Genomic DNA, 23,976 nt, shown 5'->3' with positions numbered 1-23,976 from the left:
CGTCTCTTCCTGTGTCTGGCTTTATTTGCAGCAAACCAAGATGGAGTATGAGTGGAAACCTGACGAGCAAGGACTTCAGCAAATCCTGCAGCTGTTGAAGGAGTCCCAGTCCCCAGACACCACCATCCAGAGAACTGTGCAACAAGTATCCTTTCCGAGGCCAGGCCGCCGCCCGCGCAGCTGGCCCCGCGCTGCGAGCCCGCTCCCGGCGGCCGGGGGGCTCCCGCCGCCCCTCCCCCTCCCTCAGTTCTCAGTCCTCCCTCTCCCTCTGATCCCTACCTTCTCTCCGCGCGCACGCGGCCCTCCTGCCCCGGCTCGGGGCATCGCCGCGTGCGGTTCACGCCGCCGGCTTCCGGCCCGCGGGAGGCGGGGGCTCCCGGGCCACCGCCCGAGATCGCGACATGTGCGCGGGCCTGGCCGCCACGTCCCAGCCCGCTGCGGACCTGCCGAGCGGGTGGAGAGCGGCGCGGGCGGGAGCGGCCAGGGCCCACACAATGCGCCCCGCGAGGTGGGGGCGACGGGCGGAGCTGGAGGGCTCAGTGTGAGCGGCGAGGCTCGCCGGCCGACTGGCCAGAAATGGGTGGAGGTGGCGCGGGGTTTGAACTACCCTTGTGTTGGACCGGAGGTTTTTCCGGGCCCTTGCCCTAGAAGGGCCGGAGGACCTACAGGTGGAGGAAAGGGGTCTCTGTTAGTGCCTCACCCCTGAGTTGTTCGTGTTAATACCTGTTGCAAAGTGACCTGGCTCCTAAGTGAGATTTTCTTTTTAAAGCTTTGGCACAAGGCTCGTTGCACAATTATCTAAGGCCTTAGGAAGTGTGCTGGTGTAGCTACGGTTTTAGAAACAGAAAGGGTTAAGAAGGAAAACCTCTTCTCTGTATGGTTTTTGTGGTCCCCTAAACCGTAGAAAAATGGAGAGCTCTTAGTGGATCTAGTAAAGGAAATAAGTTAACCAGATCATAAATAATCTACTTCTGTTCTTTTAAGCCATTATAATGCAGTTTAGAAAACGCTTTTTTCATAAAAGTCTCTTTTTATTGTCAATAAGCAGCAAAATTACGTCATAATGGAATTTGGTAAGTAAGCTCTTTTTATGTTTGAGCTTATTTAAATTTAAAATACTATAAAGATGATGTTATTGACCCGAAGGGTTTTGAAGAAGTATTGCATTTGCTGTAACCTAAAATCCTCAATAGATCGCAAAATAAGTACTCAGTTTGTTAATATACTGCCTGTTTAAAACTTAAGGAGATAATGATGATCTGTTGGATTTTTTTTTTTTTTTTTTTGTCATTTATCTGAGTACTGCTAGTACTGAGGAAAGAACAGTAGTTGTGTCTCAGTCTTAATTGTGTTGTCACAGTTCCAGGAATGATAGAAATTGATATTCAATTAAATTGTAGGTATTATATGACATAATTGCTTATTTCTTAATAAGCAGACATGCATGTAATTCTTATGTAGCACTATATGTCTACTCCTTGTTTTAGTCTATTAAGTACCTTTTATATGCTGGGTATTGTGCTTGGGCACAATTTACAGTCGATTTACAGTTTATTCTGTGTGCCTGGGGCTTAGTGGGGCTTAGCGTGTCATCTAAGTAAGAACAAATTCCTGTTCTGTGACAGGAAAACAGTATTTTAATTAAAAATATATGCTGCTTTATATTTTTCTGAGCACCTAATAGTATCCTTGTTATCTCCTAAAGAATGTTTTGTGTAGGCTTGCGCACTTTTTGAAAAACCGTTACAACAATATAAGTAGATACAGCACAAGTTTTAAAAAAGTAAACCTTATCAGGAAATATTTATGAAAAATGTATTGGTATATCAGCATGTTGTTAATCTTGGCCTTTCACTAAAGCAAAAGTTACCATCTGAGTTTTTCTTGGTTGCACCTTGAAATTTTACTAGAGATTATAGTATTTTGCTAGTTCAGTATACATTCTGTTCTCTGAACATTGAAGGTATTAAGTATGTGATAAACAGCTAATAAAGTGTACCTAGAGTCTGAATTTTGGATTTAAGTAGAAATTTTTAAGTCTGTCAAGTAAAAACATTTTAGTTATTCTTTGTAGTAAAACTCAATTAGAAGGGGGTGACAGTTGGGGCTTGAAGAATGAAAGATGTAATAAGACATTACGTTGGCCGGAATGGTGGCTCACGCCTGTAATCCTAGCACTCTGGGAGGCCTAGGTGGGTGGATTGCCTGAGCTCACAGGTTTGAGACCAGCCTGAGCCAGAGTGAGACCTCATCTCTAAAAAGTCAGGCAATGTGCCAGGCGCCTGTAATCCCAGCTACTTGGGAGGCTGAGGCAAGAGAATCACTGGAGCCCAAGAGTTTGAGGTTGCTGCGAGCTGTGATGTCATGTCAGGGCACTCACACGCTACTGAGGGTGACCAGGTGAGACTCTTGTCTCAAAAAAAAACAAAAAAGACATTATGTTGCTGTTGCCTGTCAACAGCAATAAAATACGTGCAAATTTGTGTCACTGGAAATGTTAGATCTTGGAGAAAAACAATTTTATAATTATTGTGGTGTATTAATCTTATAATGCTGGCTTTATATAATTGATATATTGGCTAGAATAAAATTGATAAATTTTGTCCATAAAGGATTTAAGAGGTTTAACAAACACAAGTGCTTTTCTGGAATAGTATGTCTTTATTCTTTGTTTTAAAAAAAAAAAAAAAAAGGCCGACTAAAAGTACCACAAAGGCAATTGTTGATTTTTTTTTTTTTTTTTTTATAAAAAATGCTTAGTTTTTTCGTTAGATTACACAGAGAAGTTTCCTTAACTACTGTTTGTTCTAGAAACTGGAACAACTCAATCAATATCCGGATTTTAACAACTACTTGATTTTTGTTCTTACCAAGTTAAAATCTGAAGGTAAGTAGAGTTTGTGTTTAACTTGTTAAAAGTACTTTTATGACCTATTAAAATATACTAGGAATTATTCATTTCAAAGGATATCGTTTTGTTATAAACAGTGCTTTATGGATGGGGTATAAGCCGTTATTAGTGTAAGCATTTTCATGCTTATTAAGAATTCAGTTAATTGAGTGTTTATATAATAAATTCCTTCATTGTTTGCAAATGAAAACATGTGGAAAGTCTTTGTTTTGCTTTAGTGCTTATATGCATGAATATAATACTGATTTTCTTTTAATACACAGAGCAAGAACAAGGCCTTGTCTCTACAAAAAAATAGAAAAATTAGCCAGATGTGACATGAGCCTGTAGTCCCAACTTCTCCTCGGGAGGCTGAGGCAGAAGGATCACTTGAGTTTGAGCTTGCATTAAGCTATGATGACAATACTACACTCTATACGAGGGATAGAGTGAGACTCCGTCTTTCAAAAAGAAAAATTAACTGAATATATATGTGATCATTGTAATAAAATATGGAAAGGTCGGGTGGCGCCTGTGGCTCAAAGGAGTGGGGTGCCGGCCCCATATGCCAGAGATGGTGGGTTCAAACCCAGCCAAAAACTGCAAAAAAAAAAAAAAAAAGGAAGGTCATATAACCAAAATGAAAGATCACTTGGCCCATCATCCAGAGATGGTTATGTCGATCTCTTGAATTAAATCCTTTTGTTCTTTTTTAATATGGTTATACATATCATTTTTAGATTATTTAGCAAAAAGAAGATATCATAAGTAAACTTTCATAACTTTTTAAAACTATTAACAGAATACATAAAACTCATTAATTCTTCTGTTAGACAATTTTAAAATTATTTCTATGACAATTTAAAGCCTGAATAGTGTGATTTTTGTTTTTAAATGATGTGGTCATTCTTCCCTGACAGCACATAAAGTTTCACTAGACTTTATTTCACAAGTACTTACTGAACACCACCTCTTCGCCAGGCAATTTGCAGGTTCTGGGGAGAAAAAGTGAGCAAAACAAAAATCTCTGCCCTCAAGGAGCTTACATTGTAGTGAGAGGTATTCTTCATAACATTATTGGAGTATTCCCTTCATAAAACATTGCAGACACATAAAAGATAAATATTATTGAATAACTGACTAGCCTGTAAATAAAAGCACTGTGCCCTATTCAGTATTTTAGAAGCAAAAGTGCAGTTAGAGTTGTGAAATAACAGGTTTTAGACTCTTGAGTTGAAGTAATTTACTTCTTGGCTGCTCTCAGCCATGAAAAGACCTGTGTTGCACAACCAGATTATAAGGTTTCATTCAGCTCTAAACTCTTAACAGGTTAATGGTCTTAACAGATAGTAAAATTTCAGTAATCCTGTTGTCAGATTTTGATAATTCACACATAGTGATTTAGTTTGCATTGTTTTCAAATGATTTTGTAGTTAATGGATGGATGTTAACTTCTGATTGAAGGATATAATACAGTGGTTCTCAACCTTCATGATGCTGTGGCCCTTTAACAGTTTCTGTGGGTCTCGACCCACAGGTTGAGAACCTCTGATGTAATAGAAAATTTATTTATTTATTTTGCAGTTTTGCCCGAGGCTGGGTTTGAACCCGCCTCCAGCATATGGGGCTGGCGCCCTACCCCCTTGAGCCACAGATTTAAGTTTTAAGAATCTAGGAATTCTTTCATTCAGTCTTTAAATTCAGCAATTAATATTTCTAGTTTGAAAAGTATAATTATAATACATTGTATCTTAATATGTAAATTTTTCTTAGTTTCTGATCAGTCTCCTGTTTGCTTTTTAAAGAAGTATGTTTAAGTGAATTTTTCTAGTCTATAACTGTTTTACTTGAATATTTTATTTTTGTTGAGATGGAGTCTTAAGCTATTGCCCTGGGTAAAGTGCCAAGGCATCATAGCTCATAGCTACCTGCAACTCTTGGGCTCAAGTGATCCTTTTGCCTCCGTTTTTCTATTTTTAGTAGAGACAGCTCAGGCTGGTCTCAAACTCGTGAGCTGAGCTCAAGCTATCCACCTGCCCCCACCTCCTAGAGTTGCTAGAATTACAGGCATTAGCCATTGCACCTGGCCTTTTGCAAATTTTATTATCAAACTGTCTACTCTCATGTTTTCACCCCTACATTCCAAATAATTAAGATTGTTAAATTATTCTCATGATTAAAGCTTTTTTGGGACATAAGGGTACTTGAAAAGTACTTGTGTTAAAAACCTTACTTAGCAACAATAAAATTTGGAAGCGACTACCTCCATAAAGACCTATTACAAAACCATAAAATGTTGGAAAATATTTTGTGTTTTCTTGACTCTAAAATGTATTTCTTCTGTTCAATGGGTGCAGTTTCTCAAAGGACATAGTAGGAATTTTACATTTGTGAACAGTTGATATTTCTTATTTTGACTCATTTTCCCCTCCCCAGGAAGATGGGAATATAGTTTGCTATATGCCATATTTATTTTTTTCTTTAAATCTTTGTTTTGTGGCCATCTTAGTGAAAGAACATAAATAACATCTTTAAATGAAAATGCTTATTATTTAATAATCTTTTTTTAAGAGACAGGGTCTCACTTTGTAACCCAGGCTGGAGTACAGTGGTATAATGATTGCTCACTGCAACCTCAAGCTTCTGGGCTCCCGCCGTCTTCCCTCTTAGCTTCCCGAGTAGTAGCTAAGACTGCAGGCATGTGCCACCATGCCTGGGTAATTTTATTTTTTCTGGAGACAAGGTCTTGCCCTGTTGTCCAGGCTGGACTTGAACTCCTGGCCTCAAGCGATTCTCCTACCTCATCAGCCTCTCAAAGTACTGGGATTATTTAGTAATTTTATCATTGAATCACTGACTAAAGTTTTAGATCTGGAAGGGACCTCAGATCAGCTGCTCTAATTCCCTCATTTCACAAGTGGATAAATTCTAGTTAAAGTCTTAAAGGAAAAGTGGCCTTTTAAAATGGATTTTAAGAGGATATATTCTTTTAAATTGTTTTGCTTTATGTTGTGGCTTATTAAAATTCATACTTTTATTATAAAAACAATATACTGTCTTGTTTACAGGTACTTGTGCCATTTAAAATAATTACTTGGCTGAATTATTAGGCACTAAAGACACACTTGAGAAAGTTAAATATCTGACTTAATTTATTTCATGACAGTTTTAAATTTTTAAGAAGAATTAGAAATAGGTTTTAAGTTACTCATTGGAATGATTGCAATTGAAAATGGAAAAACATTTTTTAGATGTAAAAGGGTTGGGTAGCTGTGATGACCTGAATGGGGTTTATGTGCAGAGAAACTTTTTTTTTCTTTTTGCCTCTGAGTGTGCTTAGCCCTTGAAGATTTCAGTGCTATACAGACTTTGGAAACACAGTACTAACCACATAGAACAAGCTTGGGTTTTTTTTTTTAATAAAGTAGGTAAAATTATAGTGCTTCCTTAGCGTCATCTTGTTTTATATTCCTTTATGGAATGGTTCAGAGTGTGTGCTCTGAAACCAGACTCCAAAGGTTGATAATTTTGGCTTCTCCAGTTGGTAGCCTTGTGTGACTTTGGCAAAGGCCTTAATTTCTTCACCTGTGCAATGGGGTTAATCACACCTGTATTAATGAAGTTGTAAGGATTAAATGCACTGCTACTTGGGAAGCACTTAGCCATTTTTAAATAAATAACCATTCAGTGTGTGTTCGACGATTACAAATATTGGTGGTGTATAAGATTTTGAAAGCTTTCTTGCTTTACTTTTCTTTTCTTTTTTTTATTTAAAGAGACCGTCTTGTTCTGTCACCCAGGCTAGAAGTATAGGTGGTGGTGTTGTCATAGCTCACACTACAGGCTCCTAACTCATGGATATTCTCAAGCAATCCTCCCACCTCAGCCTTCCAAACTGCTGGGATGAGAGGTGTAAGCTACTATATGCCAAGCCTGATACTATACTTCTTTTAAGCTCAGAGGCAAATGAAAAATAAGTTTATGACAACTATATTTATGTGAAGATAATCCCATATACTTTTTTTGTTTTTTTTTTAACTGAATTGGCTTTTATTTATTTATTTTTTGCAGTTTTTGGCCAGGGCTGAGTTTTTTGTTTTTTTTTTTTTTTTGGCCGGGGCTGGGTTTGAACCTGCCACCTCTGGCATATGGGACCGGCGCCCTACTCCTTGAGCCACAGGAGCCACCCAATCCCATATACTTTTTCCACTCATATTTTTAATAGTATATTTTTAGTAACAAATACTTTCAGAACTATTCTGTTTATACCAAGTAACAATAAAGGTTGAGTACAGCGTCCATCTGTAAAGCACCTCTGAAACTAAATTAAGGGTTCTCAAGGGCAGTTTTGCCTCCCAGGAGATATTTTTGGTTGTCACAATTTAGAGGGGTGCTACTGGCATCTACGGCTGATGATGCAGCTTAACATCTTACAATGCACAGGATAGCAACCTGACAACAAAGAATTGTCAATGTACCAAACTACCATCAAAATGTCAGTAGTGCTGGGCAGCGCCTGTGGCTCAGTCGGTAAGGCGCCGGCCCCAGCCAAACTGCAAAAAAAAAAAAACAAAAAACAAAAAATAGCCGGGCGTTGTGGCGGGCGCCTGTAGTCCCAGCTACTTGGGAGGCTGAGGCAAGAGAATCGCTTAAGCCCATGAGTTGGAGGTTGCTGTGAGCTGTGTGAGGCCACGCACTCTACCGAGGGCCATAAAGTGAGATTCTGTCTCTACAAAAAAAAAAAAAAATGTCAGTAGTGCTAAGATTGAGAAACCTTGACATATATAAATCAGGAGTTCATCTGTTGGTATTCAATTATTCATTTCACTAATTATAGTAAAATAAATGTGTCACAATCATCTTATTTATTTATTTTTGAGATTGCTATTGCCTAGGCCAGTGTCAAACTAGCTCAGTAGTTGGCCTCCCAAAGTGCTAGAAATGCCCCCCTGCTGGCTTTCACAGTCACCTTTTGAATGTAAATGCAGTAGAACCTTCATAGTTGACCACCTCAAGTTGACTTAATTCGCACAGACCGGAAATGCTCATGTTTGTGTCCGTACAGAAAGCCTAGATCCTTACGTTGGCCTTTTTTTTTTTTTTTTTTTTACAGCCCCTTGGGTAGTCAACTTATAGAAGTTTTCTTCTATGACACATTTTGAAATCTGTGAAATTAAATGATGTTGTTTTATTACAGATGAACCTACAAGATCATTGAGTGGTCTCATCTTGAAGAATAATGTAAAAGCACATTTTCAGAACTTCCCAAATGGTGTAACAGATTTTATTAAAAGTGAATGTTTAAATAATATTGGTGACTCCTCTCCTCTAATTAGAGCTACAGTTGGTAAGTTATATTACAACAATTTTGCTTACTCTGTTTCTAAGTGGATCATGTTTTAGAGATGACAGTTTCCATAGGAATTTTAATCTATTTCATGTTAAATATGAGACAAATTTTCATTGAATTTAAATGCTTTTGAAATGCTGATCATAGTAAAAGATCAGTGACCCTGGATAAGAGAGCTTTAGCAAACTTGGCTTAATCAGATTAGTTAAAATGAGGTATTGGTGAGTGATATTAATTTAGGACTATTACATTTTCTTTGAGTATGCTGTTGGAGTTCTGTATTGTCTATCTTGGAAAATGCCTGGAGTACAATATCTTTTCATTTTTACATGTAATGAAACACTTCGAATTTTGAAAACTTAAGTATGGGATCCTAAATTTTTACTGTTTTCTCAGTTGTTTTTTTAATATTTGCCTTGATTATATACCTAATTCAGTAGCTATATTTTAGTCTTTTCAGAATGTTTAGCCTGTTTTCAGGGAAAGATGACTTTCGGTTTATGTAGTACTGAATTAAAATGCTTAATTACAGTAATTGCTGTAAGTTGATTTGGGAGCACACATATCAACTAGTGGAATAAAAATAGGCAGGTATACTCTTAAGTTGCCTGCTAATGGGGCATTCAGTATGCCATGGGCTTAAGCAGTTTAATTTTATTTAACAAGGACTTGGAAAGCAAGTGTCTGTTAATTTACCAGGTTGGTTAAATGGAATTCGGTTAAATGAGTCAAACACTTTCATTAAGAGGTCTTTAGTTTTGTACCTGTTGTCTTGTTAGAAGTTAACAGAGGCTCTGTGACTTCTCCAGACATTCTTGTATTGTAATAAATAGTGCCATTATTGGTCGTTTTTTTTTGTTGTTGTTGTCGTTGGTTTTTATTAAATCATAGCTGTGTGTACAATAATGCAATCATGAGGGTAGAGCTGTGATTTCCAACCCTCAGGCTGTGGCCTTTAGGAACCAGGTACAAAACATCACTGCCTGAGCTCAGCCTCCTGTCCCATTCATCCTCCCGTGTCTGTGCAAAAATTATCTTCCATGAAATGGGTCCCCAGTACCAAAAAGCGTGGAGACTGATGGGGTAGGGCATTTGTAGTTTGAAAAAGGATTTCCTTGGTTATTCTAATGTACCCTAATATAATACCCCCTTAAGGCTTTACCTATTCCTGACACTGGTGATAAGAATGGTGAGTGTATGCCAGCCTATGTAAAATCAAGAAAATTCCTCATAGGTATAGTGGAATTTTGGAAAGAAGTTTATTTCCTCTTGAGAGATGTCAATTTAGCTGAGAGAAAGAGAGCACAAGGTGTAGAAATTAGATAGTAGATTGCATTCTCCCTAAACTTGGTTCAAACTTCAGTACTTTGCATTTTTTAATTTGAAAGGTTAGAAGTTAATACCCTGTTTCCCCGAAAATAAGACCTACTTACAGGAAAGATAAGATGTCCCCTGAAAATAAGACCTAGCGCATCTTTGGGAGCACACCTTAAAATAAGACACTGTCTTATTTTCAGGGAAACAGGGTAGTACTGGGGAGAGAAGAATTGGTGTTATCTCCAAGTGAGTGCTGGATTTCTTTTTGCCTTCTATAGAGGTTTTTGAACATACCTGGGAGCTAGGTTTATATCGGGAACATATTAAGTATCTTCTGATTTACTTTGAAAGAAGTGAAATTGATAACATGAGCATAATTTTATTTCTTGGTGTCTGTTAATAGAATATGATACAGCTTTGGTTTTATTTCTAATTTATATTAAGTAGGTATTTCAGTATTTTAATTGTGAGAGGCCACTGCAGTTTTCTATTTAGAAATCACATGGTTTTTATTTAGTTTTTTTACTCTGCTTCACTAAAAATAACTGAAGGAGCTTCATACATAATGGCAATATTATTTGCACATGCCATGATATCTGAGATTTGATCAAAAATAATTAGGAAGGTGGATATAGGTAGAAATACAGGTGAAACAAGATTGACCATGTATTAATGACTGTTGAGCCTAATTAATGGTGGATACATTTAGTTCATTACATTTCTTTTTCACATATATGTAAATTTTTCCTTTTTAAAAAGCCTATAATGCAGCTTTAAATAAGTTAAGCAGCTTGGATGATGAAATGATCTGCCTGCCTATGTTAGTTAAAAATAAAAGACAACTTTTGTCCCTCCATACCTCCTCTTAAGCATTTAAGATTTTAATAGTTGTTGCCAAGCACACCTATTTGATTCCCATAATTGTTGTAAATACTGAGGAACATCTGTCACCTTTCACTTCATGCAGCTATGCTGGGTATTAGATGATTTTTCAAGAGTAGATGAGATGATGGGGCCAGATAAGTTTGGAGTTTGTCAGTCTGTCAACATATTTTAATGCTCTTCTAGCAGAAGTGATGAATGTCAGCCATCTGTTGTTAATACCAAGTTGTATGATCACATTAATGTACACAGCTATGATTTTAATAAAAAAACCAAGTCGTAGATTGTATTTAATTTTCATTAATTATTACCTATTTACAGTCTAAAATTTAAGACATATGTGGCTTTTAGGCAGATTAAGAGCTTTCTCTTTACCTCAGTTTTATATTTTTGTGTTCAGGAAAGAATAATTGGCCAAAGGGATCAGGTGTTGCTGCTTTTAGATTTTTGCTAGAAGGCTATTTTGTTGTAAGGGATTTTTTTTCTTTGTCACTGAGAGCAACCTTTTCAAAACTAAAGGTAGAAAATTCAAAGAAAATTTATATATGCCCAACACAGGGATTTTTTATTCAGTAATAATCATTAAATGCTGACTAGGTGCTAGGCATTTTTACATATAACCCACTGAATTTTCAAACTTTTTACAGATTAATAGTTGCAGTTTAGAGTACATATAATTTGCATACTGTCAGTTTAGACTCTTTAAGATAATCTGTAAACATTATTAGTGGCGTATTTACTAAGGCGGAGAAAAATGTTAACACAAAACTTTTGTGTTTGTATTAATGCAAAACTTCTGTGTTACATTTTTGTGTATTTGCATAATCCATTGACTATAGCAGCTCAGCTGCACAACACAGTTGAAATAATCCAATCAGTCAAAACAAGATGATCAGTCAGCATGTGCCACCCATCCTCCAAGATCACCTTTCTGGCAACTCGGCTTTCACCCAGTAAGTGGGAACTGTTGTAGAAGCGCGTAGCCAGCCTCCATGAGGGAAGAGTGTTGTAAACAGACTGAACAAGTGGGATTATTCTTAAGTCATGTTCATCATCTTTAATTTTCTCTACCATGGTCTTTGGCTGTGGATCTAAATTAAGTCAGGGAGCTGTTCTTGGCTTCTTAACGTGTCTTATTTGAACCTAAAAGACTCGCAAACTCATCACACAGTTGGAGGTGCTGCTGACATGTTGGTATATTTTTGTTCTGCTCTTTTGTATGTATAGAATTAGAGTTAATTGACGAAGCCGTCCCTGGTTTCATCAGAGTAAAGCAAATTGCAATTGTTTGTACAGATACTTGGTTGGTAAGTTTTCTAAAAAACTCGATGAATTGTTGGAAAACAAGATTAGAAACATCTGGTCGATGCTATGGTTTTTCTACAGATAGGCTGTGGTGATGGAGGGATCTACTGGTGAATGTTATTTATGTGATTTGGAAATCTTGCGTAGGATATTTAAATGTGCGTGTGTGTGTGCACCCAGATATTTAAATGTGTGTGTATGCGTGCACCCACATACGGTTGCTCACATGGCAGTATGTAACACAGTGTAGATACTGCCTAAAGATGTGTATTTTCTTTCAAGGTATTTTGATTACAACCATAGCCTCCAAGGGAGAATTGCAGAATTGGCCTGACCTCTTACCGAAACTCTGTAGTCTGTTGGATTCCGAAGATTACAACACCTGTGAGGTAAGGGTATTTGTTCTATACATAATTTTTCTCTTCTACTTTTCTTGTTGTGTATTAGCAACCTTTTGGAAAGACATTTCCTCTGAAATACACAATTTCAAAACTTGGTAGCCTGAAGCTACCTTTGTGTTTCACATTGATGAATCATTTAGCTTACTGTTTTCTGTAGACTGTTACATTGAGATGTCCTCTGTTTTTCTATTCCGAAGTTATTCTTGGATATTTATGTATGTAACAAACCTATTTTCAAGCTTAATCTGTTGATGTGATTTATTTATTTATATATATATATTTTTTTTTAAGACAGAGTCTTACTCTGTTGCCCAGGCTAGAATGCTGTGGCATTAGCCTAGCTCATAGCAACCTCAAACTCCTGGGTTCTAGCTATATATCCCCTTGCCTCAGCCTTCTAAGTAGTTGGGACTACAGGCACCTCCCACAATGCCCAGCTAATTTGTCTGTTTTTAGTAAACATGGAGTCTCCTTGCTCTTGATCAGGCTGATCTCAAACTACTGATCAAGAGATTATCCTACCTCTGATTCCTCGAGTATTAGGATTACAGGTGTGAGCCACCATGCCCATCCTAATGTATTTTTTTTATTAAAGATAGACTGAAATTATCAAATTCTCAGACCATGAGTACTTTTTTGTTTCCTCTAAATTGTTTTTGTGCTACTTGTTGTATGACATCTGGGGTATGTCTGACTTCTCTGGTTTTAATCATACATTAACTCTGATCTCTTATTTTTTGCCACTGATTAGATCAGCAATATTTTCATTTGAGGAGGTGAGAATTGGTCTATTTGGATTTCTTCTTTTATAATTTTTCACTGTTAATAAATACTTTTAAGTATCTCTTTCATTAGTAGGCTTCCAATTTGAGTAGAAATCTTTTTTAAGTGGAAGCCATTTTAGGTAATTTTACTCTCTAAAATAGTGATCATCTCTCCCTGTCAAAAGAGTGCAAAGATTGCAGGCAGTGCAGGCACAGGCATAACCTAACAAAAAGGGATCAGGCAGTGTTAACCACCTGAAGATTTGTTGCCTGACCCATCTGGGGGAAGGAGAAATAGAGAAGATGGGGAGAAGAGGGAGTGTTAGCAAAGTAGTGTTTAAAGTCACTTTTCTCCCTCCCTAAAAGAAAAAAAAAAAAACACCTCTTCATTCTTATCTACACAAAAATGTTTGAATGCACTGATAAGATTACAGAAAAACTAAATATTTAGTCATCATGTAACAGCAGTTGATTACATTTAAATAATGCTTTAGTGTGATGGTGATAACATAAAAGATTGAAATTGTAAATACTTTTTAAGAATAAAAAGTTAAAACTGCAGTTAATTGTGAGTTGTGGAGCTACTACCCGGAAATTTTACTTTAAATAAACAGTATTCTCATCTGTCTGAACTAAAGATGTGGATTTTTCAGATGTTAGAATAGAGTGATTGCTTAGTATTGAAATTTTTAATTTTTATTTTGCCACAGTAAGTAATGAGTTCATATTTAATTTGATTTTAATGGGCTCTTTTTTTTTCTTTCTTTCTTAATGTTTGGTTGGGTTTTTTTTGTTTGTTTGTTTTGAGACAGTCTCGTGTTGCCCTCAAAGTTCTGTGGCATCACACCTCACAGCAACCTTCAACCCTTGGGTTTAAGCGATTTCGCTTGCCTCAGCCTCCCAAGCAGCTGGGACTGCAGGCACCCACCACAACGCCTGGCTATTTTTTGTTGCAGTTGTCATTGTTGTTTAGCTGACCCGGGCTGGGTTCGAACCTGCCAGCCTCGTGTATGGCCAGCGCTGCAACCACTGTGCTATGGTGCTAAGCCTTAACAAGCTTTCAAACCTAAAATTTTTTTTTAAAGACGTTATTAGTCAAATATGCTATTTTGACATGACAGTTAAAATTTCTAATATTTAAGCGTGTCAAATCTATGACTGAAATTTTATATTTTTAAATTTTAAATTTAAAAAATCTCCAAATTTAATATTTTTAAAATATATTAAACTCCAAAAGGATATTGGGTAATTGCCTATACTTAATGCTGGATGCCTTTTAAATTAACTGTACCACCCCATTTACTACTGATAATTATAAGGCGTAAAGAAGATAGGGAAATAGTTGCCAATTTGAATTGCCTGCCCTTTTGACAGATTTTGTCACCAGTTACCCAATGAGTGGTTTTATATATGTAAGTGACTTTAAAGCCGTTTATGACCTCTTCAAGCTTCAAAAAGTGAAGTGTTACAGTAGTTAAATAGACTTCATGTAAGCGTTGAGTTTTACATTCAGTTTTAACAAGCTGGTATTTAATCTTTGCCAACCAAAATATTTTCCAGTTCTCTTAAGTTACGCATTGCTAAATTTAAATTGTACCCCATTATATTTAGACAGAGTTTAGATATTCTGTAGTATAATTTGTTTTAAATTGAATTATTTGATTTATGGATTTTAGCTGCTGTCAGTTTATATAGGCTGAGAACATTAATCCATGTAAATTACAACATTCCTTAATTTTGCTTTTAAATGGGCTCATTTTCTAATGAATTCTAATAATATAAAAATGTGTCTTTTACAGGGAGCATTTGGTGCTCTTCAAAAAATATGTGAAGATTCGGCTGAAATTTTAGATAGTGATGTTTTAGATCGTCCTCTCAACATCATGATTCCCAAATTTTTGCAGTTCTTCAAGCACAGTAGTCCAAAAATAAGGTATTTATATAACCAGTATTAATCCATAAACTTTGCTATAGCCTGGCCACTACCTTATTTTTCCTTACCTAATAATTTTTGTGATAAGCAAAAGATAATGGATATTCAACAAGGTGAACTTACGTAATTGAAATTTATTGTTTTAATAATGAAACCTGTGAAATATTGGCTCTGATGAAATTTTCATTAAGTATGACATACTTTCCTATCTTCTGCATGGTTAGTTATATTCGTAATAGTTAACAGTCAGTTCACCTTCTTTTGTTTAAGGCCAAGATTAGTTGTGGGGTTTTTACTTGTCACTTTTTATCTTGCCAAGTTCCTTTGTGGCTGTGTGATACAAGTTATTCCAGTAATACTTGGTACGTATCCTTGTCCCCTGGAGTTAAGATTATCAGAAATCATGAACTATAAGTTTTTGAGCTTCTAAACATACAGCATCCTCTGCCCCTTCTCCTATTTTCAGGCCCAATCCAGACCTGTTTTCTGCTTTTAACTGAATTTTAATGAAGATTTATTCTCATTAGTTTAAGGATTTTACATCTATTTCCAAAAAAAATGTTACAAGCCTGAAAGTGGCAGGATTTTTTTAGTACATCCTGAAATGACACAGTAGACCTGGTTGGCTGGTCTTGAAGTTAACCTGGTCTTTGTTCACTGTGTATCCCTAGTGCTTAGGACAGTGTCTTGGCCATATAGTTGTTGAAATAATATATTTAGATATTAAAGTCACCTTTGATTAAATTTATCAATTCTCCTGTTGAGCTATAATTATCATGGTGTCTTTGTTGTGTTGTTGATGTAAGACTTTATAACTTCACAGTCCTCTATCTGCTATATTTTAGGCAGGAAGTCAGTTACTATATAAAATTTTCTCTAGCTTGTCCTTTTTGCCTGTTGTTACTGTGGAAGACATTTCTCTTCAGATTCTTAGTTATTTTTGGTCTTTTGGGTTTTGGGGGTTTTTTTGCTTACAGTGTTCAGTGCTGAGTGCTTTTATGTAGTAACATCATATTACTATTTTAAGTAGAAGGTATGCATTTCTTAAAGGTGATTTTATTTAGGGTCCCAAATGCATGAACTTAGAGTTCATAGGTCCTAACTACTACTAGTTCAGGTGCCCACTGGAGTTTTCTTCAAAATCCTAGGCTGCACTCGTTCCAAAGGATTATGGTGTCAGCATTATGATTAGAAATCTCTTTCATACTATAATTTTCTAGTTAATTCTTATTCTTTTTTATCTGGATTTTAGTTAACTTTTCTTAAATGATAATTGTGTGTATTCAGTAGAAATTTGTTGTAGGGTCAATGCATGTAAATGATATGTTTTCAAAATGTTATTCTCCTAGACATTTTTAAATGGGTAGTTCATGTTCCCCAAGAAGTCTGTCCTTTTAACATTTTAAGTAAGGTGGTAAAAAAGTGTGATACTTTGCATATTTTTCTTCACTTTCGTTTTCAGACCTCAATATATCTATCTGGCATCTCTGAGTGTGTGGTGTCAGCTAGGGATACATTTTGTCTTTTCCATCCAGGTGGCAATTTTTCCCTTGTATGTTTATTAGGAAATTCCCTTTTTTGTAATCAATTCTTAGCAATTAAAAGAAAATCGGGAAACTCAAAAAAACTTCTGGTAATTTATGCATCATTGCTGGGTATTAAATATTAATACATATTTTTTCATTTTTAATTTTGTAGATGTTAATTTGATTCGAACTTTAGATAGAATTCAACAATTCAGAAATGTTTCTGTTCAGTGTTTATTACTATCCACTTGAGATACTGCCATACATACTATGTAACATTTTTCTTTTTAATGTGCAGGGTGTTTCAGAGGTTGATATAATATGAACTTGTTAATTTTCCCTATATGTATTTTTTATATTTATATATCAACATGTAGAGTTTTTGTTTTTTTTAGACAAGAGTCTGACTATGTCCACCCTTGGTAGAGTGCTGTGGCGTCACAGCTCACAGTAACCTCAAACTCTTGGGCTTAAGCGATTCCTCTTGCCTCAGCCTCCCAAGTAGCTGGGACTATAGGTGCCCACCACAACGCCCGGCTATTTTTTATTGTTGGAGTTGTCATTGTTTGGCAGGCCCGGGCCAGGTTTGAACCCACCACCCATGGTGTATTTGGCTGGTGCACCAAGCCTAGGGAAATATTTTATAATGAATATTTTGTAAAGAAATGTTGAGCTACAGTTTCCCATTTTCCCCATGCATGTATGTATGGTGCTCTTTGGGACACCCTGTTTTCTGTTCGCATGAATAACTGTTTGTTGTATATTTTAGCTGGACGGACATACTGTCTGTCTTACATGGTCTTATTCTACATTATTATTTAATACCTTATTAATATAGTTGGTATTTACTCTGTATTCTTAAAAATGTTTTTCCTTCTGAAAATGTTGGACGTCAGGAGTATAGAATAAGTATAGTTTTATCTTTCGCATGTTAAGCAATTTAAAAATCGTAGCCATTTTATTTTATGAGGCTTGATGTATGAAGAGTTGAAATATTCTTAGTTCTGTCACATTCTTATTATGGCCCACTTCTATTTAGTGATTATTTGTTAGTCATTTTTAATGTAATTATTCATAACAATGATGACCTTAACAACAGTCTGTGACTAAATCCCAGCTATTCTTGGATTTCTTCTTAAATAATCTTATTACATATGTATTCAGAATGTGTGTGTGTCTTTACTTTTAGTGTTAAAAAAAATTGTACTAAATGTGATGTTTGACAACTTTAATATTAGGTTACTAAGAGAGAAAATAGACTTTAATATGTAAGCAGCTTCACCTTGTGCTATACACTGAAGTGGTTGAGTTCCCAGAGTATGCTTTTCTTTTTTATCTTTCTTAGTTAATAAATATTTATGTGCTTTTGTTGTAACAGCATAACTGAAAGCCAACTGTGTTTTTGGCACAGAAGTTAAGACAAAAGTTCTCATGGGAGTTATATTTCAGAAGAAGAGGCGGACAGGACAGACAAAAAATAAAATTTCAGATATTGGTGAATACGTTGGAAAAATAATAAGAATCGAGAATAGACGATGATTTATAGAAGTATTTTTATCTAGAGGGTGCTCTATAAGGGTAACATTTGTCTAAGAACCCTGAGCAAAATAAAGTAGTTAACTATGAAAGATCACAGTGAAGAATGTTTAAGGCAAAGAACAGCAGGTGAAAAGACTAGAATTAGAGATAGCTTTTTTAGCGTGACAGAAGAATAACATTTGGCTGTAGCAGCATAGGAATTAAAGTTGGGAGTTAGGAGACCCATCGTAAAGTAATATCTAGGCTAGTGTTCAGCAAACTGACCCATGGAACCAAATTTAGCTTATGATCTGTAAGCCAAGAATAATTTTTATATTTTAAAAGGTTGTATTTAAGAGAAAACAAAATGAAAACATGACATAGGTCTTATGTGGCCCATGAAGTTTAGAATATTTACCATTTGGCCTTTTGCAAGAAAAGTAGATTAGGTTTTATTGGAACAATGTGAATAAAAGTACAGTGTGGTCTTATTTGTGTGCGTCAAACAGGTTGGAGGTCCAGAGATGAATTAAAGCCTATTGCAGTTACCCTAGTAAGAAGAGCTCTAGTCCTTTAGTTAAGGGAAGAAGTGAAGACAGTGAGAGATGATTGGATTAAGGATATGTTTTTAAAGGTAGCATCATTAAGACTTGCCGAGCAGTTGAATTAGGTATGCGGGAACATAAAGGCTGCTCCCCACTTTTAGTTTCAAGGGCAGTGCCAGGTGTATACAGTGCTTCTTGATCAGCTTCCTGCTCTTCAGGTACGTATCCTTTCAGACATTTTTCACTTGCTTAGAAAACACTAACATACTGATTGGCAACTTGAAATTTTTTACTTAATCATGACATTCTTTTTCTGCTACACAGATTTGGCTCATTCCTTTTACTAGGTATATGAGATTAGATGTGTGCCATAATATTTTTATGGAGGAATGTTTTATGTGCCAATTTTTTTGTAGATAGAAAAAAGCTACAATGAGCACACGTTAAATTGTAAATTTTGTTTCTAGGTCTCATGCTGTTGCATGTGTCAATCAGTTTATCATCAGCAGGACTCAAGCTCTGATGTTGCACATTGATTCTTTTATTGAGGTAAGATTTGTCCCTGTCTCCCCCTTTGTCTTTGAGAAGGTTAGGTAGTGCTAACTGCTGTTATTTTATTATAACTATAATCATTTATGATTATAAACTCAATATTAAATGATTTCTGATAGTATTGAAATTGGATATAAGATACTTTGTTAAAATTCCTTAAGTACTTAAGCTTTTATTTTCATTAGATAAAATTTAATTGAATAGTCCATTCCTTTCTAGCTTTTCTTAAAAGTACTTTAGAAGTGAAGCTACTGATACTGTTACTGGGAAATTTTACAAAGGGGGGCAGATCGTGATGTTTTTTCTCTCATCACTTAAATTGACCAGCTTTTTTAACTAATAGACTAAGAGTAGTAGCCAGAAAGAACCTATAGCCATTTATAAGTTAACCAAAATACATCTTAAATGGATTTTACTGAGATCTACTGTGACTCAAACCCTGTGGTTAGTGCTGGGAGCATATACATTTTATGACTGCAAAGTGTATTCTTTTTTTTTTTTTTTGACACGGAGTCTCACTATGCCACCCTCAGTAGCGTGCTGCAGTGTCACACCTCACAGCAACCTCACACTCTGGAGCTTAAGTGATTGTCTTGCCTCAGCCTCCCAAGTAGCTGGGACTACAGGCGCTACAACACCCAGCAATTTTTTTTTTCTGCAGTTGTCATTGTTGTTTAGCTGGCCAGAGTCGGATTCAAACCCACCAGCCTCAGTCTATATGGCCGGCACTAAACACTGTGCTATGGGCTTCAAGCCTGCCAAGTGTTTTCTTTCAGTGTAGGGCAGTCAAGAAAGGTAGTTTAGTGTAGCACATAATATTAGAGGTCTCAAGACTGCCTGGGTTTAAATCCCATCTCCTCAGCTTAGTAGCTATGTATCCTTGGACATTTTAACTTACTTGACTGATTTCTGTTTCATCAGCTATAAAACAAAAGCCAGTAATTGACTCAACTAACTGGATTGTTTTTTTTTTTGTTTGTTTTGGTGGGGTTTTGTTTGGTTGGTTGATTTTGGCTTTCTCTTTTTTTTTTTTTTTTTTTTTAGGCAGGGTCTCAGGCTGTTGCCCTGGGTAGAGTGCTGTGGCATCAACAACTTCAAACTCTTGGGCTTAAGTGATTCTCTTGCCTCAGCCTCCCAATGAGCTGGGACTACAGGCACCCGCCACAACGCCCAGCTATTTTTTGGTTGCAGCTGTCATTGTTTGGCAGGCCCAGGCTGGATTTGAACCCGCCAGCTCCTGTGTATGTGGCTGGCGCCCTAGCCACTTGAGCTGCAGGTGCTGAGCCATGGATTGTTACAAAACTAGTTGCTGCAAATCAGTTAGAGTAATGTCTGCCACAGAGTAAGCATTTCGTGTTAGCTGTTAATTCAGATGTAGCATTTCCTTAGTATTATTCTTTCACAACTTAATAAAGGGGACAGTGGTAGACATGCCAGCATTCTTACAAGGAAATATAATTTACAATAAAAGAAATTAAATTCTCTCTGAAAATAAAAATGACACAGGACTATGCTCAATAAGTGGAGCAAGAGGACAATTTCTACATTTAAATTTTTGGAGAGGCGTGGGGGGTCAGTTTCACTTTGTCACCCTTGGTAGAATGGCATCACAGCTCACAGCAACCTGAGACTTTGGGGTTTAAGTAATCCTCTTGCCTCAGCCTCTCGAGTAGCTGTGACTATAGGTGCCCACCATAACGTCCGGCTATTTTTAGAGAAGGGGTCTCCCTCTGGCTCAGGCTGGTGTTGAACCTATGAGTTCAAGCAACCCACCGGTCTTGGCCTCCCAGAGTGCTGGGATTACAAGCGTGAGCCCCCACACTTGGCTATTTTAAAATATTTTGCATTATCATTAAATACCACATTGACAATCCTACAAGATTCAGTCAGTTATCTACCTATTAAAGAAGAAACCTCTGGAGGAGGTGCCTAATATTTAGTAGGCCCTCAGTGACAATTTGCTAAATGTATAAATGGATTCATCATTTTCTTCAGTTATCAGTGTTTTAATCAGGGGCTAATGACATGTCTGCTAAGACTGACAAAATATTGATGGAAATATTGGTAATACATGGCTGTAACACATTGGCAAAGCTGGCTGGGTATAATAAAAGAGACAAGTGGAAGGTGGTAACACTGAACATCCCCATCCCCCCAACGTAGTTGTTGTCTCTAAAGTAAATTAATGAGCTCTTTTAGTAAAATTTAATGAGGGATATATATCTAACATATAAGCGAGTGCCTTTTGGGAAAACAGTGCTCTTGCTGTGTGAAATATCTTCAATCTAAAGAGGAACTACAGAGTTTTGCGCATGTCAAATGTGGAGGCTTAAGAAAATTTTTTCAAATGCAGCAACAGTACTTCAGACACCCAGATTTTTGTTGCTGCTGTTGTTGTTGAGACAGTGTCTTACTATTTCACCCTATGCCAGGGCGTCACAGCTCACAGCAACCTCAAACTATTGGGCTTAAGCACTTCTCTTATCTCAGCCTCCTGAGTAGCTGGGACTACAGGCGCCCACCAGAACACCTGGCTATTTTTTGGTTGCAATTGTCATTGTTATTTAGCAGGCCCGGCCTGAGCTCGAACCCAGCAGCTTCAGTGTATGTGGTTGGCACCCTACTCATTGAGCTACAGGCACTGAGCCAAGAGACACTCAGATTTAATCATTGAATGTCTCCTTTGTTTTTCTTACAATAAGATTTCGGGTTCTTTTTTATTTTTTTTTTTTCTAGTTAAAGGTTGTTAGTAGAGCAAAATGCCTGTGAACTTAAGATTCTGTAAAACCACAACTTCAGATTGTCTACTGGCTAGCAAATTACTTCTGTTAACTTCCTTTAGACAAAAACAAAAGTTTCACTCTATTGCCCCAGGCTCACAAAACCCTCAAATTCCTGGGCTCAAGCAATCCTCCTGCCTCAGTCTCCTTGGTAGCTGGGACTACAAGTGTGTGCCACCTTGCCCAGCTAATTTTTCTATTTTTATTAGAACTAGAGGTCAGACTGGTCTAGAACTCCTGAGCTCAAGTGATCCTCCCACCTTGCGTTTCAAGAGTGCTAGGATTATAGGAGTGAGCCACTGGGCCAGGCTTAACTTCCATTTTCTTATTTATAAAATTGAATAACAACATCTTGGAGTTGTAGGGATTACAAAGCAATCTACTATAGTCCCAGCTACTCAGGAGGCTGAGGCAGGAGAATCGCCTAAGCCCAGGAGTTGGAGGTTGCTGTGAGCTGTGATGCCATGACACTCTACCAAGGGCCATAAAGTGAGACTGTCTCTACAAAAAAAAAAAAAAAAAAAACTCTATTCTCCATTTAGGATTCCTTTATTTTTTTTTTTTTTTAACCTTGTAGAGCAGTGGTTCTCAACCATCCTAATGCCAGGATGTATTTTAATTGTTACAAAAGGGTTATAACCCACAGGTTGAGAACCACTGTAGTGGAGGAACATGTAAGGAACAGTGTAAGATAGATTATTCTTTTTACTGTTTTCTCAGTAGTTGGGTAGTTGACTCGGTGAACAACAGTTTAGGGTTAAGTTAGAAAATCAGTATATATGTATTTCTCAATTTTGATGCTTTTGGAGAACCTTAATCTATTGCCACCTTGGGTCAGGATTAGTAGGAGTAGTCTGTTCTCTGACAGTAATTTTGAGGGGTAAATCAAACTTTTTTAAGTGCTTCTGAGTGAATGAGATGAATGCCCTGTGTCCTGATGACATGGTTTTTCGTTCTTGCAGACTAAAAATGATCTCAAACGCAATTGATTTCACTGCATCAGACTGGCATTTCATCTGACATCAAAATCACAATTTTTGTCAGTTATCCTTCATTCCACATTTCAGTGTCTTGTTATCTAATACTGTAGGCCACTTAATTTGTCATTTTTTTCCTTAATACATCATCTTAGGATTTCTTTAATGTGACCCCAACTTAAAGATTACATATCATTGTGTATAAACCTTTCTAATATATTGTAGTATTTAAAGTAGGAAAAAATGTGTTTCTTGTCCAATAGAATCTCTTTGCACTGGCTGGTGATGAAGAACCAGAGGTACGGAAAAATGTGTGCCGGGCCCTTGTGATGCTACTTGAAGTCAGGATGGATCGCCTGCTTCCTCACATGCATAATATAGTTGAGGTAACACGGACAGTTTAAAGACTCTTTCCTCATCTTTTTTTCCAAGAAAAATGTATAATGTGATGTGAAACCCTGGCTTTCAAATTTATACAATTTATTGGACAGGAGGGTTGTTTATAAAAATTAGGATTGTCTGGCAATTACAATTATCTTTATGGGGATTTTCTTTTATAATATATACGATGTTATGGGGAGAGGTTATTTAATGGAGTAGATATTGGTTTGGTGAACTAGGATATATTATGTTTACTAAAATGGGGATTAGACTGTATGATCATTAAAACTTTGGGAGATTAAATGACATAGTCTCATGTTGGTGGAATTCAAAATTCTTAGAATTTAGAAACTCTTAACTATAAGAGTGCATCCTACCACATTACTGTTAAAATTCATCTGATTAATGTTATGGTAACGAGATTTCTGGCTTAACCTTTGTAGTCAGTTTTCGCAGACTATGTAGATTTTAAAAACTAAATTAAAGAAAGGAATATGTAGTATTAAACTGTTATTAGAACAAAGTACTGTTCAGACAATACTCAGTATTTCAAGAGTCAGACTATACCATTTATTTTCTCATTGCTTGGGTATAATTGTGTCACGAGTATTATTACATATGTTTGCTAGTGTGTTAAATAGTATGTTATCTAGAGCCTCCTTTTCACTTTCAAAGTTCTGTATAGGAGAAGGTGAATCTTTTTTAGAAGATCAGATCTAAGGTGTGTTGAAAGGCTAGCATCTGTGGTATGCAACATCTTCTATCCTAAAATATCAGGAGAAATAGTCCTAGAGATAAAGATATGTAGCAGCATAGAATTGGGATAAACATTTTCTTCTTTGGACCTATTTTCTC

The 23,976-nt window shown here is 36.6% G+C and overlaps 1 protein-coding gene across 3 annotated transcripts in view; it reads left to right on the top strand.

Annotated features, from left to right (window-relative positions):
- TNPO1 (transportin 1) overlaps positions 1-23,976 on the top strand; it is a 101,540-nt gene that overhangs the window by 38,780 nt on the left and 38,784 nt on the right. For all 3 annotated transcript variants that reach the window (XM_053588968.1, XM_053588982.1, XM_053588974.1), the window contains exons 2-8: positions 32-145; positions 2,812-2,887; positions 8,088-8,237; positions 12,027-12,133; positions 14,709-14,842; positions 18,899-18,980; positions 23,004-23,126. In XM_053588968.1, the coding sequence (XP_053444943.1) occupies positions 32-145; positions 2,812-2,887; positions 8,088-8,237; positions 12,027-12,133; positions 14,709-14,842; positions 18,899-18,980; positions 23,004-23,126 (786 nt within the window). The remainder of the gene's footprint in view (positions 1-31; positions 146-2,811; positions 2,888-8,087; positions 8,238-12,026; positions 12,134-14,708; positions 14,843-18,898; positions 18,981-23,003; positions 23,127-23,976) is intronic.

Source organism: Nycticebus coucang, chromosome 1, assembly GCF_027406575.1.
Source record: "Nycticebus coucang isolate mNycCou1 chromosome 1, mNycCou1.pri, whole genome shotgun sequence".
Classification (NCBI taxonomy): Eukaryota; Metazoa; Chordata; class Mammalia; order Primates; family Lorisidae; genus Nycticebus; species Nycticebus coucang.
This window is presented reverse-complemented; position numbering and strand designations above follow the sequence as displayed.